At 44.4% G+C, this 17,405-nt stretch overlaps 1 protein-coding gene across 1 annotated transcript in view; it reads left to right on the top strand.

The window, feature by feature from the left end:
* Positions 1 to 264: 264 nt before the first annotated feature.
* LOC121855588 (innexin inx2-like) overlaps positions 265 to 17,405 on the top strand; it is a 51,999-nt gene continuing 34,858 nt past the window's right edge. Inside the window, exon 1 of the mRNA XM_042350625.1 lies at positions 265 to 1,040. Within this exon, the coding sequence (XP_042206559.1) occupies positions 511 to 1,040 (530 nt within the window). The 5' untranslated portion in view covers positions 265 to 510. The remainder of the gene's footprint in view (positions 1,041 to 17,405) is intronic.

The following is a 17,405-nucleotide window of genomic DNA, read 5'->3' as shown; positions in this document are numbered from 1 at the left end:
ACAGCTCAATATACAATGTAGGGGCCTTTAAATTGCAAATCTCCCGTTGCGTCATCTGCCCACTTATTGCCATACTCTACATTATTGTTTATTATTGTCTTGGTTGTATAAACTAGGCCAAATTCTGATAAGATTGGGTATATAATGGATTAAATTAATCACCATATATACATAATTTATTCTATATTCACGTATGAATAATTAATAAAAACAGACTAACTGAAAACTCCATTGAGAGTCGTAGAGTTCTCAGGTCTCGCGAACGGCGAGCCCCGCCAGTCCGCCTCTCTCCAGCCGCCAGGTTCATTTGTTAGTGGCGTGTGAACTGTCGGATGTGTGGGTAGTAGCAGAGTCTGTGTCGCTTATTTATTTAAACAAAAAATTGAAAAAATTATAGTGATTGTATGAAGGAGTTGGCTATTATCTGTGTTACTTAGATCTACGAATCTTATTGCTAATTTTTAATTGTAATTTTTTCTGGTGCCTGAGTTATTCATTTAAGTCGCCAAAATGCTGAAATATTTAGCAGCAGCGAAAGTATTAAAGAAACACAATGCCCAAGTGGATAATGCAGTGTTCCACCTCCATTACCGAGTGACCTTTGTGGTATTTATCGTCTCTGGCGCTCTGGTGACAGCCAAGGAATTAATAGGTGCCCCTATCCAGTGTATTTCGAAGGCCGTGCCAACAAACGTTCTCAACACCTTTTGCTTCATCATGTCAACCTTCAGCGTGCCAAGGCACTGGGACAAGCCCTTAGGCGATGGGGTGGCGTACCCTGGCGTGGGCATGCACGAGGATGAGGACGAGATAGTTTACCACGCCTACTACCAGTGGGTACCATTTGTACTGGTACTTCAGGCCATCATGTTCTATGTGCCCCGCTACTTGTGGAAGAATATGGAGGGCGGGCTGTTCACCACCATCCTGGCAGGCCTAGACAAACTCAACTTGGATGAGAGTGCACGACACAAGAAGCACAAGGTCCTCTCGCAGTACATGATCAAGCACCTTCACATGCACATGAACTGGGCTATAAGGTAAACTTGTCCACATTATTGTGTATCAGAACTAATCTCCATGATCTCGAGATCAAATTATGACACTGATTAACGAATTGCAGAAGATTTTCACAAGTTAGCGTCTGACCACAAGCTTGTTTTATGTTGTCGAAAGCTACTCGGCTGGTCAGCATACTAAGTAGTACATTAATTAGACACCTTTACACTAATTGAAATTTGCCTATGTGTTCGTAAAAGATGATATTACAGTATTTGAAGGCCCCTGTCGTGGGTAGAGAAAAACAGTGTTTGGTCTTATAGTTACAAGACTAGCGAGGTCATCCTAAAACTGTATCTTGCGCTTGTGAAACCACACCTGGATTACGCAGTTCAGTTCTGGTCACCGTATTACAGAATGGATATAGAATCATTGGAAAGAATTCAGAGGAGAATGACAAGACTAATCCCGGGCATTAGGAACCTTGAGTATAGGGACAGGTTAAAGCATCTTAATTTGCACTCCCTCGAGAGACGTAGAGCGAGGGGCGACCTGATAGAGGTGTATAAGTGGAAGTCAGGGCTAAACAAAGGGGACATTACAAAGGTACTCAAACTATCCAACCAGGAGCGAACTCGTAACAATGGTTTTAAATTAGACAAATTTAGATTTAGGCGTGAAATAGGTAAACACTGGTTTGGAAACAGAGTAGTGGATGAATGGAACAAGTTACCAAATATCATCATTAACTCGAATACGCTGAATAGCTTCAAACATAGGTTGGATGCTTATATGAGCAATAGGGGTTAGGTGTAAACGGGACTGCCCAGTGTGGGCCAATAGGCCCGCTGCAGTTTCCTCCATTCTTATGTTTTTATGTTAATTCTGAGTTGGTGGTGCGGTTTATACCTCATTGGAGGGCGAGACGGTACCCTGTAAGTCACTCACTTGCCTCACCTTACATGCTTCTTAACCTGTTGGCAATAGTTAACTGGGTAATGTCTGAGAACAGCACCGCCACCAAAAAGAGTTGTTCATTTATTCCACGGATATTATAATAGGTATTTTAAAAGAGGTAACATTTAGTAGAACCTAACTTAAGCAACCAAAGAAACTTACCTAACTTCATAGCCGGGGGGTGCAGTCCTCTGCCATATTAAACAGAAAGTACTTATTTTGATATCTGGTACCAGTGAAAGTGGTATTATTTCACTTGTTGCCACTACATGAATCTCGGGAATTGTATAGTTCCAATCTGTAGTTTTGACAATTCCAGGACACTTCTTCAATGGCTTTTCTGGTGCAAATTACGTTTAAGGTGAGATATTTCACATTTTATTATGTATGTTCGTACGTGGCGGTACACACGCAAAACATCGAACGACTGTGGAGCTCCCCAGTTAGGTTAAGTTTTTCCGATGGTTTTCAATGTGTTTTGAACACTTTTTACCTTGATTTTTATCGCAAATCTCTAGATTCTGAGATGGGGGCGGGGGGCTACTCTCAGAAACTATTTATTTGCGCTAGATTTCGAAGCGTATTGGTGTAATTTTACGGGGTTTTTTTTAACAAGAAAGTACTGAGTGGGTTAGTTGTAAACAAACAGTCACAGGCCTGGCATTTGACATTATTAGGGACCTGCCACTCTTTGCCATAAACAGATAAAATGTACCGGGAACTTTCCCCCCACACACTCATCATTCTCTCACTTAATGTAACTTGACAGAACCTATGACCCTTCAGGCTTTTACGCCCTTAATGTACGAGTCATAAAGGCAAGTATGAACTTAGCATGCTTCCCTGTTGGGCGCTGTAAACGCTTCTACGCTTCACCTTGCACAGGATGTAAGGGGGTGCCCAATAAACTAGCCCCCTCGGGGGCAAATCTGAATCTGTTGTAAACAAACGACACTCATTGACTTAGCAAATTTTTCGGGGGAGTATTTACGGTAAATAATTAATTTCTTCGCCTACAAAGCACATAGAGACATCATTTTAGTGTCATATGATCAGTTTTTACCGTGTTTTATCTTGCAATTTCCCTCATCCTCAATGCTCCGCCCACTGCAGGGGATTTATGTAAGAAAAAAATAAACAGTTGTCAGCTCTTTTAAAATACTTAATATAGTGATAAGAACGTCTGTGGAAAAAAGGAACGAAACCGAACAACTCCTGGTGGTAGTGCTGCTCTGAGAAAGTACTGCTAACAGCAGGGCCGGATTCAGGAGTGGGCAAAGTGGGGAGCTGCCCAGGGGCCTCCACATATTACAATATTTTATTTATTTGTTTATTCATTTGGATTAATTTTATTTTCATTCTTTAAAATTCATTTTTATCTACGCCATCACGTAAAACTATGTTCAGCAAGAAGCGTGATAGAAATTAGGCTAGCTACTCCTTGAAATTCATGAATACCTGGTTTTCCTATGAACCGACTTGAAACCACATGAATGCCTCCAGTCATGTCTCACTTTTGTGTGTGTGTGTGTGTTGGGAATTTGTACACTATCAATAAATATACAGTTAATTAAAAATTTCTCAATGTTCTAATTTCCTCAATATAGCTGCATATGGCTTCAAAATTCTCCAAAGAAGTGTTCAAATTTCAAAATTTTCCCGGGGAGCTTACATAAGAACATAAGAAAATAAGGAGTCTGCAATAGGCCGGTTGGCCTGTGCATGGCAGCTCTAGTCGAGAGTTACTACCACTCTCTATCATCCATGAATCTATCTAGCCTCCTTTTGAAACTTTCCAGAGTTCCCGCACTTACTACAAAGTTGCTAAGCTTGTTCCACTCGTCCACCACCCTATTTGTGAACCAGTTTCTTCCTATCTCCCTCCTAAACCTAAACTTATCCAACTTGAATCCGTTGCTCCGAGTCCTATCCTGCTCGGATATTATAAGAACTTTATCTATGTCCCCTTCATTGATTCCTTTCACCCACTTAAATACTTTTATCATATCTCCCCGCACTCTTCGTCTTTCTAGGGAATGCAAGTTAAGTTTCTTTAACCTATCCTGATATGGAAGGTTTCTAAGTCCCGGAATCATTTTTGTCATTATTCGCTGCACCGGCTCTAGTGAATTTATATCCATTCTATAATAGGGGCACCAGAACTGAACCGCATAATCGAGGTGCGGCCTGACTAGCGCAAGATATAGTTGCAATAAGGCCTCTGCACTCTTGTTACTTGCACTTCTAGATATAAAACCCAATACTCTGTTTGCCTTATTTCGAACATTAACGCACTGTTTTCTAGGCCATAGGTCCGGGCTTACAAGTACCCCTAGGTCTCTTTCACAAGTCGACTTCTCTAGGTTGATGTTGTTAAGGATGTATACATTATAAGTATTTGTTCTTCCAATATTAAGTACGCTGCACTTGCTGGTGTTGAATTTCATTTGCCATTTTTCAGACCACCCCTGCAGTTTATTTAGATCCTCCTGTAATGCATTTGCATCCTGCCCTGAATTAATTTGCCGCCCTATTTTGGTGTCATCCGCAAACTTGCTTATGTCACTGCTGATCCCAGCATCTAAATCGTTTATGTAGATTATGAATAAGAGTGGGCCTAGTACTGACCCCTGGGGAACCCCACTGGTTACACGGCCCCACTCGCATTTAACACCATCTACGCTGACCCTCTGTGTTCTATCGGTGAGCCATGATTTTATCCAATTTAAAACTTTCCCATCGATACCATGAGCCTTAATTTTTCTCAGAAGCCTCTGATGCGGTACTCTGTCAAATGCTTTGCTAAAGTCTAAGTAAATAACATCGTAATTTTCGTCATTATCTTCTACCTCGAAGACTTTCCTAAAAAACGTTAGCAGATTTGTTCGACAAGATTTTCCCTTTGTAAACCCATGTTGAGAGTCGTAGATTAATTTGCTTTTCTCTAGATGCGATCGGATGCTATCTGCTATAATTGATTCTAGAAATTTCCCCACTACTGACGTCAAACTGATCGGCCGGTAATTTGACGCTGATGCTCTGTCTCCCTTTTTGAATATGGGTATTACATTTGCCTGTTTCCACAAGTCTGGCACAACTCCAGTGTCTAATGATTTTGTAAATAAGTTTACGAGGGGTCCGCTAATCTGTTCCCTACGCTCTTTCAAGACTCAAGGGAAAATTTCATCCGGCCCTGGGGATTTTGTTTTCTTTAGTTTATTTATCTTCTTAAGAACATCCTCTTTTCTGATAGTGATAGTCTTTAATTTCTCTTCTTCCTTTCCCTTAAATATCAGTTCCACCTCTGGAATTTCATCGCAAATTTCGTCTGTGAAAACTGATAAGTAGCTGTTCAATGCTTTGCTTATTTCTTCACTGCCATTTATCAATTCTCCCCTCCCTGACTTTAAAGGCCCAACTTTGTCCTTGACCTTTGTCCTATATACCTGGAAAAATCCCTTGGGATTCGCCTTGGATTCTCTTGCTATTTTGATTTCATAGTCTCTCTTTGCTTTCCTTACATTTTTCTTAACATTCCTAGATAGTTCATTATACCTGTTTCTGAGCTGCTCCTCCTCTCCCTTTAATTTCTTATATATTCCTTTCTTTGTTCCTATGTCATGTTTAAGTTTTCTGGTCATCCACCTTGGCTCATTCTTATTTGACCTAATTTTTCTGTATGGTATATTTTGTTCTTGTGCTTTATGAAGTATACTAGTGAATATATTATAGTCATGATCAATTGTTGTGTCATCTATGACCTTACCCCTCCCTACTGGGAACTGACGTGACTGTTCCCTGGTGACCTCACCTAGGTACCTTCTTAACCCCTAATAATCCGCCAACCGAAAGTTTGGGACTCTGACCATATTGTCATTGTTTTTCGTTTCCCAATTTAGGGTGAACCTGATTTCTCTGTGATCACTGTTACCTAGTTCTTCCCCTACTGTGATATCTCTGATAATATTTTCTAATATATTGTCACCTCTAGTAGGTTCTGTAATTAGTGGTTTCAAAAAATTGTCCTGTACTGCGTCTAGGAAGCCTTCAGATTCATAGTCGCCCCCGGAACTCCCAGATGTTTAGGCTCGCTTCACTCACCACCCCACCCCACCCTCTTGGGTAGTTATAATGAGGGGGGGCCTCCACAAAGAGGCTGCCCATGGGCCTCCACAGGTCTAAATCCGGCACTAGTTAACAGTTCCGTCAACGGAACCAGATAAGAAGCTGACATGGCTCCGTCAACGGCTTTCACTTATGAGAGTACGAGCAGGTCGGGCGGTTGGTTACTTGTAATTCTGACTTTGTTGCCCTGCACCAGTTTCCTTGCACGTCACCTAACCGATATTATGGTTCACCCAAGGCAAAAAAAAAAAAAAATAAATATATATATATATATTTCATTAGCCCAATAAAGCACGCGGACTTCTACATACAATCAACACCTCAACCCGCCAGGATTCGAACCCACGGCACACAAGCCTATGACTGTGACCGGGGAACGCTAACCGCTGGACCACCAGGATACTAAAAGCAGTCCTAGACTTTGTTATATATATATTACCCACACCTCTTTCATTACCTCTAGGAATCGTTGTAAGGCTATTCTTCGTAGGGCCAAGGGGAATTTTATTAAAAGAAAGACCGCTGTCCTGACTAATTCTTCCTCTAGTAAATCCTTTTGGTCCTTGACTAAAAACATCTGTAACAACTTCTGCACGCCTTCTTTTCCTCCCCTCTTCCGTCCCAATAACTCTATAGCCAACTCTCCCCCTGACAAAGCCAACCTCTTTGGCACCTTATTCTCCTCTAATTCCACCTTAGACGATTCCCACTCTATCCCTCCTACCCCTGCACCTCCTACTGAACCTATGCACTTTCCTATAATCTCCACTCGTAGGGTTGCTGGTGTGTTATTCAGGTTGGATGTGAGTAAGGCGCATGGACCGGACGGAATACCCCTTCCTGTTCTGAGGGAGTGTGCTGAAGCCCTGGCCCCTGTGCTTGCTCGCCTCTTTCGCCTTTGCCTCAAAACCCAAACTTTTCCTTCTTCTTGGAAGCATGCCTTGGTTCAGCCCATCCCGAAGAAGGGTGACCATTCTGATCCCTCTAACTATCGCCCCATTGCCCTAACTTCATCCCTCTCTAAGATTTTCGAAACTATCTTGAACTCCCATTTTCTCCGTCACCTTGAACGCCTTTCTCTTTTGTCGGATCACCAGTATGGCTTTCGCCAGGCGAGATCTACTGGTGATCTGCTCTCCTATTGCACCCATCTTTGGTCATCCTCTCTCAGAGATTATGGGGAAACTTTTGTCGTGGCTCTCGACATCTCCAAAGCATTTGACAGGGTATGGCACAAGTCTTTGCTATCTAAACTTCCCTCTTTTGGTTTCTCTCCCCCACTTTGTTTTCTCATCTCTAGCTTCCTTGAGAACTGATCCATGGCAGTTGTTGTCGAGGGATCGATTTCTCGCTCTTTCTCTACCAGTAGTGGCGTCCCACAGGGTTCTGTTCTTTCACCAACTCTTCCTTCTTTTTATCAATGATTTACTTCACACTACAACTAATTCTATCCATTCTTACGCTGATGATTCTACTCTTCCTCACATTTTCCCCTTCCTCCTAACTCTCAAACTAGATCTGTTTCTAGAACTGATATCATTACTTCTATCAACGCGGATCTGTGCAGCATCTCTGAATGGGGAGGTACAAACTTGGTTAAGTTCAATAGTAATAAAACTCAATATTTACCAATTACACTTTGTAAATTAGATGATCTCCCACCAGTTACATTTCAGGACGCTATCATCCTCCCAAATTCTGAAATAAATATGTTAGGCCTCACCATTTCCTGCAATATGTCCTGGAAATCACACATCCTTAGTATAACTAAAGCTGCCTCCCGAAAGTTGGGAATGCTGTACAGATGCCGCAGCTACTTCACTCCTGAGCAGTTGCTCCAAGTATATAAGGGATTCATTCGTCCTAACTTGGAGTACTGCTCTCATATCTGGGGTGGCTCTTCTTCTGTCCAACTATTAGATAGGGTGGAATCATAGGCATTTCGTCTTATTAACTCTCCTCCTTTAGTCGACAATCTCTCTTCCCTTTCTCTTCGCCGCAATGTTGCTTCACACTCTCTCTTTTACAGGTACTTTAACGGGCATGTTCGATGGATTTGGCATCCTGTGTACCGCCGGCAAGGCCGTGGGTTCGTAACGTACGTCTTGCCCGGTATGCCCACCGTTTCTCTGTGGATGTCGGTCACACTAGAATAACCCGTTATAGTACATCCTTCTTTCCTCACACAGCCAAACTGTGGAATGCTCTGCCTTCATCTGTGTTTCCATGCTCTTACAATGTCTCACTTTAAAAAGCTGGTTTTCCGGCATCTTCGTAGTGTAGATTAATACAGTATAACCTTTTTTTTTCTATATTTACAATTTCTTTCCGTTCTTTTTTCGCCCCCCTGCTCCGTTGTGGGTGTTTGACTGTGCCCGGGTAGGCTAATTCCCCGTAAAAAAATATAATATATATATATATATATATATATATATATATATATATATATATATATATACATACATACATGCATACATACATATATATATATATATATATATATATATATATATATATATCCGAAAGGCACTTCATTGTTAAGGCTTCCTCACTGGAGCCCTTAATTTAGTGTTAGGTCTACCCCGGCTCCAAGTGAAGTTCCTGGATTTTAATAAGGGTAATTATTGTCGACTTACCCAAGGCCGATTGTTCATTGGGCTTTGTCTCACATTGGGTCAAGTGGGGCACAAATACAGGAATAAATAAATTGTTCAAAATTATTATTTATTTTTCGGCTTGGTGTGTTGACAGCCCTCTAGCCAATGTTGTTTAATAATATACTGTATTAAAATTTGGCCAACTCTAATGACTGCGATATCATTAATATATTTTACACGAGGCAACGGTGTTAGAGCAGGAGAACACAGAACTATCAGGAGACAGCTCGCCATGTTTAGTGTAGCTGTACAATAACCGTCAAGCATCCGACCCTGTGCCTGCAAGTAAGGCACTTAATTTATATTATATATGAAACAAACGAACATACTTATCAAATTTGTAAAAGATTTGTACTTTCACATGTTGTAGCCGAGACATTTAATGTAAAAGCAAAATAGATTATGGTTAGGTATTGACCCACCGGTGTATATCCTAACAGGCTGAGTCTGAATGTGTTGGAGTTCTCTTGTCAGCTCAAGGCAGGTTAGTGTTGTATAAATGACTGGTCACGTAATGTTATGCCCACCTCAAGAAACACTTCTCGTAGGGATAATGCCACATCTCAGAAATTCAGTATAGTGTGTGTGGTTAATGATGTGAGTGAAGGATAATGACTGACACCTGAGGCTACACTATCCTTGAAGTCCGGTACGGGAGGTAGTGACGGCTAGGCAGGTTCCCCCCCTTTTTTTTTAAAGAGAAAGGAGGGTGAATGAAGATTAGAGGTGGGAGAAGGAAGTTATAGTTCGGAAATTGAAGAAGTTTAGGAGGAGGTAAGAGAGGGCGGGCTGACCTCCTAGCTAAACTAATAGTGTGTTAGGTTTGTGTCGTGGGTTAGTTATTGTCTGTCGGTACAGGCACTAGACATCCTACCCTATCCCATACAGGGGTGCTTTAAGGGCCTTATTTCATATTCCGCCGACCCTACTGGCGGATGTTGGTCTAGGGAGGTTGTCTATTGCCTGGTCACGCTCTTCACTAGTGTGTATCTTAATAGTACATACCACATAATTATTTGTTACTGTATTTGAGGGTATATTATATATTGGTCCGTGAAGGGAGTTAGTGATGAGGATAAAGAGTGAGCGAGCATATTTTAAATTACAACTCAGCTTGGCTCCCTGACAGGCTTGCTACTACCCTCGTGTCTTGTTGACGTCGGAATTCGTGAGTGACATAAATAGATGATTTAATCGTCCTGAATTACCGGTTGGTGAATTGTTTGCTACGATTTTGATGCGTCTCTCTTCATCACTGTCACCAGTCGTGTAGCGAGACATAAACACACGAAACAATATAAAGGTTAAACTTCACCCGGTTAGGAGTGCGCGTGCGTGCGTAAAGATTAGGGTGATTTTAGTAGATGAGAGATGTAGAGAGAGAGCGTACAGTAGGGAGTATCCTTTAAAACTGGATAATATATACGGCGATAACTTAAGAATGGATAATCTGGTTTGGAAATTGAATCGATACCACGTAAGTGATGTTCTTGTGTCTTTCCTTACAGTTACAGCAGGTTTGGTATGGTGTTGGTCCTTCCAGAATATAACAAGTCCGTTGATATGACAGATGAACTGTTCTCTATAACACTCATGTGAAAAAGTCTGATCACCTAAGATTAGTGCCGGCTTATTCCACAGTAAGGTCAACCACCCTAACGCCAACCCCAAGGAGATGAAATAAACTGGGGACTTAATCTTCAGGTGACCCAAAAAGTCCATAAGTAAAGAAGAAACTAAGATGTTTGTGTATTAAATGTATTTCCTGGGTTATACAGCAGGGCCTTGTCACCACCTGCGTTGTGGCTCTTTGCATTGTGTGGTGATCGACCAGAGGCTGTATGTACAGTATATATAATGGTAATGAATATGACGCTATACGTGTTGGAATAATAGCCAAATGACCTTGTGGGAAAAACTCGTTTATCATATAATAAAGTTATGTAGAGGGAATCGAGTGTCACAAAGAAAGATTAAAGCCGAATATATAACTCCAGGGAAAAAATCTAGGAGTGGTGTAGAAGGTGACTGCTCAAGGTGTTGTGTTTACCTTACTTCACCACCCACGACTTACCTAAAGCATGTCAAAATTTGGGTTATATATCGTAGCTGAAGATGTAAGGATGCACCTAACTGGTTCATTAGATATATTTACAAGATATTGAAAAAGTGTCTCGAAGGTTTATAGAGGTGTCTCTCTGTCATTGATGTCTCTTGTTGAATGTTTGTTCGCAATGATTAAATATCTTTGAATTTCTCAGGTTTCCTTTTTTTTTTAATAGGATTGCCAGTTGCTCTATAATGTGTCACTTTGCACCCTCCGCCTTGACGTACACAGAAGTAAGGACATAACTTATAAATACCATCTCGCCTCATATCTTTCTCTTATACCTGTACATTGTTATAGATGTCTCGTGTGCGTTATCGTCAACACAGACTATGAACCTTGAATCATTGCCAGAAATTGTTTTGTTCATTGGTGTGTTACGAGCACGAGATTACAGAACCTGTTTACGTCTCTTAGATTTGTAATTTTTGCCGTAAAAAAAAAGATACTATACTTACAATAGTATTTTATTCAGTTCAGATGTGTAAAAGTTTTCTGTAGACAGGCCACTTGAGCGGGTTTACAGTTATGTTAATGGGGAAGGCAACATTCAGCTTGCTTGATCCGCTGCCGAAACGGAAAAATCCTTAAAACTTCCATCTGAGCTGTTCATACACGTTGGGTGATACTTGGCACTGAGTTAGCTGTGGTAAGCTGGTGTGTACAGTGGCTAAGACAACTTGTTTTAAAGGTCGGTGGTGCCGCATTACTAGATCTTGCCTTAACCTTCTCTTGTTAAACACTTGTGACCATTTTATCGATTTTCTCTTGATGTTTTGTTATCGGTACCAAGTCACTGTTTTCGTTATCAGTGACACTTATCAATAATACTTTTGCTTAGCTATCTGTAATATTAATGTTAAAATAAATCAGGGTATCGCTCTTAATTTTGTTTGTATATTGTTGATGTGTTTTAAATGTTAGACTTTTAACAATCCAAAGTTGGGGGATGTTACTCTCAAATTTCCGATGGGTTTAATTTTCAAGGGTTACCCAAGGAAGTGTGGCTAATACCATTTATGTCATTGTTACCGAGGCCTAGCGCTGTTACCTCCTGCATTGTTGTTTTCAGACCGCCAGACTATACCTGGGGTCATCCATGCTAGTTATATGGTGAACGTCCTTTGAGGTGGTGTTATCATGGTGATTCCTATGCTGGACGCCGCCTTCAAGCCTTTTCCGGATACTTGATTTCCTTTTCATTTTTGTCACCGGGGAAATTTCAAGGTCCAGGTACCATATTACTGTGAAGGATTATTACTTAGACTTCACCGTTTGAAATCAGACTTCAAACTCATTTATACAAGTTTGTTGGGTATGATCGAGTTGAGTGAAGGTAACGGTCACATTCAGGCCACTAGCAAAGTTTTCTCTCACTCTCTCGGGATAGATCGTGGTGTTGGACTCGAAGCTTCACGACACATTTTATCATTGAAAACTTCTCGTGTGTTTGTTCAATTTCGGTCAACATTTATTTATATTCCTATTAACACCTCCATTTCCAGTCTCTTTATCGTTATCTTTTCTCTCTCTCTTTTTTTATCTTCATCTACCTTTTTCACAACATTCAACTGCTTCTCTCCGTTATCCATACCACCATCGCCTCTTATTATCCCAGGAAACCGTTTACATGGATCTTACTGGCTGTCCTTGGCGCCTTCACTTGTATATTTGGTCAACTCGCTCTTGCTCGTGATTCTCGCTGCCCGTTCATGATCCAAACTCAGTATTATTAACACAGGAAAACTGATGTATATTTTAGAATGTAAAGAAAAAGGGAAACATTGCCTGGTTAATTACAGACTCTGGTAAAGAAAGTGTACGTACATTAGGTTCTCTTAAACGCACTTGTTACTGTAAAGCGAAGCGAGTGATTGATGTTACCGTAGTTGTGTTTGCAAGATGGCTGAAGTTACGGTAAACAAGAGGAGGTGTAGCGGTGGTTTGTGGCCTTGACTTACATAAGACAGAGAGGGATGAAACTAGCTGAATGTGTTGTTGTTACATACTGTAGGGGTAAGCCAAGGACATCATGTTATTTACTGTAATACAAATCAGTGTTACAGGACAGTGATTGCTTATTAAAGTAAATCAGTCATTTATGTTCGCACACACACACACACACACACACACACACACACTGCAGACGAAGTAATTATTTAATTATTATAACCTCCTTGCGGGACACATTAAACACACTCATTAATTAGTTTCCTCCTAATAGTTCCCTACGTGATGGGCCAATAACACAAGGTCCTTTGTATTGGGAACTGTACCATATATTGTTTGTTTTTTTCTGAACTGTGATGACCTTAGTCCGTGTGCTGGATGCAAATTTCGGGAAGACTGTTGACATCTTGGAGCAGCTCAGACAAGATTATTAGCTGTGGACTTTGGTGTGTGTGTGTGTGTGTGTGTGTGTGTGTGTGTGTGTGTGTGTGTGTGTGTGTGTGTGTGTGTGTGTGTGTGTGTGTGTGTGTGTGTGTGTGTGTGTCAAATATTGATTGAGATATGCGATGGTGCAGTGACTCGGAACTGGAGGGAATTAGTACTGTTATATCAAGTCCCCATCTGCCCACGATAAAGTACTGCCTTTATATATTGAGAAGCAACACTATAAAATCAACAAAAAGTATAGATGAAACAAATATCTTAAAGTCAAGACAGTATTACCACAGGTAAAACTAACTTACTTAACACTAGTTTAAGTTGTAAAATATGAGGGATATAAGTTCACCCCGGTGTCGTGATGGTCAAATGCCATACTGGCCACACTGCTTCCTGGTATACCAAAGGCTAAGTGCTCATTGTGTTGTATTTGGCCTGTCCCTAAACGTGTGAGGAACTTTCAGTAGATACGCAGGCTTGTGGGCTGCCCTATAGCAACAGTCTGGTGAGGGTTACGATGGCCTTGAATCCATCTGTAGGTAAGGTAGATATAGTTGTTATCATTCCACTACTCTCTGTCTCTAACGGGGTGTTCAGGTTTATTTATTACACTGCTGCATGATCAGAAGTGTTGTACTGATTAGTTGTGATCAATGATAGTCCGCCTCAACACACTAGCTGTATTATGACCACACCGGATGAATGATGAATAATGCGGTTAAAAGAAGGATGAATTACACCGCCCAACACTAACCTAAAGAAGAAATATACAGTTAATCATTTACTCCCCGGATGTACTGTAAGGTGTGTGAGGGAGGGAGGGGGTGGATAACATAAGTTTACGCTGCGTTTTACCGTAATTACTGTGATATTAAATGGTTGTCTTACATGGCGCAATAGCCCGTTTTGATAACCTTGAATTACTGTCACTTTTACGTGTTATAATGTAGCTCCTTCGTTTTTTGTGTGTGTATTGAGGCGTGTAACGATGACACGAAATGACGAAAAGGGGTTCACAGTTGTCCGGATGGTTGGAGGACCGTGTCTGTGTTGCCATATATCGTAAAGACAAGAATTCCTCTGTTTTAAGGGCCTGTGTAAGGGGTTCAGGGGTAACGCCATTCTTGCTTTTTAGCAGATGTGTTCACGAGGCGTTAACTGTACGGGGATGAACGTGGGTTGTGGGAGGGGAGATAAAGTAACATTCATCTCAAGATAAAGTTGACCTCCTGTACACGACGGAGACTTAAAGAAATATATACCACGTCATCTGTGAATCCCTGTAATAATCCTTGCATCACAACCCCAGTATATGATTCCTGAACAGAGGTTACGGTATTAGGGTGAGTGACACTGGTGGTAGAAGCGGGTTGAGTGTCATAAGCGTCTTACTATGGTACGTGTTTACTGTACCATAGTTCCGGGTGACGACGAATAGTGTACCGTAATTAACTGTGATAAGAGTGTGAGTGTAGCGTTATAAATGTGTATATCGGTGTTGTTTATATACATTTATTATTTGCCTGTATAACGACTGTAGTTTTGACTGTTGGTTTGTGTGTGGTATAATTTTATATGTTGGTTTATAACGACTATACTTTTGGGTGTTGATTCATAACGAGTTGATTTTTAATTCCTGGTATATAAATATTTTCTTTTGTATTTTAGCCGTTTAATAACCGTATTGCTTACTAACAAGTGGGTCGGTCTTGGTCGGTCGGTCGGTCGGTCGTAATGCCCCCACAGTGTCTCCCGGATACCAGTAGCAAGAGCAAGACGGTGGCTGGTGGGGACCTTGACCTAGTGGCAGCAGATGAAGGTCTCGCTAATAGTTCTTTAACAACTTGTTACGCCAACCGTTCACAAGCCTTCCTGTCTCTCTCCCCACCCCCTCCTGTCTCTCCCCACCCTCCTGTCTCTCTCTCCCCACCCTCCTGTCTCTCTCCCCCACCCTCCTGCCCTCTCCCCCCACCCCTCCTGTCTCTCTCCCCCACCCCTCCTGTCTCTCCCCCACCCCTCCTGTCTCTCTCCCCCACCCTCCTGTCTCTCCCCACCCCTTCCCTGTCTCCCCACCCTCCTGTCTCTCCCCCACCCTCCTGTCTCCCACCCTCCTTGTCTCCCTCCCCTCCCCTGTCTCTCCCCCACCCCTCCCTGTCTCTCCCCACCCCTCCCTTTTCTCTCCCCCACCCCCTCCTGTCTCTCCCCCCCACCCCTCCTGTCTCTCTTTCCCCCACCCCTCCCTGTCTCTCTCCCCACCCCTCCTGTCTCTCTCCCCCACCCCTCCTGTCTCTCTCCCCCCACCCTCCTGTCTCCTCTCCCCACCCCTCCCTGTCTCTCTCCCCCACCCTCCCGCCCTCTCCCCCCACCCTCCCATCTTTCTCCACCCCTCCTGTCTCTCTCCCCCCACCCCTCCTGTCTCTCTCCTCCCCCACCCCCTCCTGCTCCCCCACCCTCCTGTCTCTCCCCCACCCTCCTGTCTCTCTCCCCCACCCCCCCTCCGTCTCTCTCCCCCCCACCCCCCTCCGTCTCTCCCCCACCCCCTCCCGTCTCTCTCCCCCACCCCCTCCGTCTCTCCCCACCCCCTCCCGTCTCTCCCTCTCTCCCCCACCCCCCCTCCTGTCTCTCTCCCCACCTCTCCGTCTCTCCCCCACCCCCCTCCCGTCTCTCTCCCCCACCCCCTCCCGTCTCTCTCCCCCACCCCCTCCGTCTCTCTCCCCCACCCCCCTCCCGTCTCTCTCCCCCACCCCTCCCGTCTCTCTCCCCACCCCCTCCCGTCTCTCTCCCCCACCCCTCCCGTCTCTCCCCCCACCCCTCCCGTCTCTCCCCCACCCCCTCCCGTCTCTCCCCCACCCCTCCCGTCTCTTCCCCCACCTCCCGTCTCTTTCCCCACCCCTCCCGTCTCTCTCCCCCACCCCCTCCCGTCTCTCTCCCCCACCCTCCTGTCTCTCCCCCACCCCTCCCGTCTCCCCCACCCCTCCTGTCTCTCCCCCACCCCTCCTGTCTCTCCCCACCCCTCCGTCTCTTCCCCCACCCCTCCCGTCTCTCCCCCACCTCCCGTCTCTCCCCCACCCCCTCCCGTCTCTCCCCCACCCCCTCCCGTCTCTCTCCCCCACCCCCTCCCGTCTCTCTCCCCCACCCCCTCCCGTCTCTCTCCCCCCACCCTCCCGTCTCTCTCCCACCCCTCCCGTCTCTCTCCCCCTCCGTCTCTCCCCCCACCCCTCCGTCTCTCTCCCCCCCCCCCTCCGTCTCTCCCCACCCCCTCCTGTCTCTCCCACCCCCTCTCTCTCTCCCCACCTCCCGTCTCTCTCCCCACCCCTCCGTCTCTCCCCACCCCTCCCGTCTCTCTCCCACCCCATCCCGTCTCTCCCCCACCCCCTCCGTCTCTCCCCACCCCATCCGTCTCTCCCCCACCCCCTCCCGTCTCTCTCCCCACCCCTCCGTCTCTTTCCCCACCCCTCCGTCTCTCTCCCCACCCCATCCCGTCTCTCCCCACCCCCTCGTCTCTCTCCCCCACCCCTCCGTCTCTCTCCCCACCCCTCTCTCTCCCACCCCCTCCCGTCTCTCTCCCCACCTCCGTCTCTCCCCACCCCCTCCCGTCTCTCCCCCCACCCCTCCCGTCTCTCTCCCCCACCTCCCGTCTCACCCCACCATATTATGCGAGAACTGATTCGTCCAGGTATTCCGTCAACACCTTTCACGCCACAGCATCACGCCCATTGAAACGACGATGGATGTCCTTCCTCTTCCCCTTCCTCTTCCTTGTGCCCCACTCCCCCCACCTGTCTCCTCACGCCTTCCATCAGCCTCTTCCACCACAACCACCACCATCTACCACCACAACAACCCAGCCTCTACCACCACCACCACAACAACCGTCTACCACCACAACAAGCACTCCAAGCCACGTATGGAGGGTCACCTGGGGGTGGGTGCAGCCAGACACCCACCAGACTATGACAGGGTGCCAGAGTTTTTCTTACTAGTCTGAATTTTTACGCGCGCTCTGCTGGCGGTATTTTTATAAGTCGCCTTGGTCGATGCCATAAAGATATTGATATTGAAACAGTTTAGTTAGCCAGAGGAACACAGATACGGAGTCGAAAAAAATAATATTAACATGGCTGAGCCAATGAGAGCCAGAGCTCTCTTGAAGGCACCTGATATATACTGTA

This window comes from Homarus americanus, unplaced genomic scaffold (assembly GCF_018991925.1).
Source record: "Homarus americanus isolate GMGI-L3 unplaced genomic scaffold, GMGI_Hamer_2.0 scaffold48406, whole genome shotgun sequence".
Taxonomy (NCBI): Eukaryota; Metazoa; Arthropoda; class Malacostraca; order Decapoda; family Nephropidae; genus Homarus; species Homarus americanus.
The sequence above is the reverse complement of the archived record's forward strand: the minus strand, read 5'-3'. Positions and strand labels throughout refer to the sequence as shown.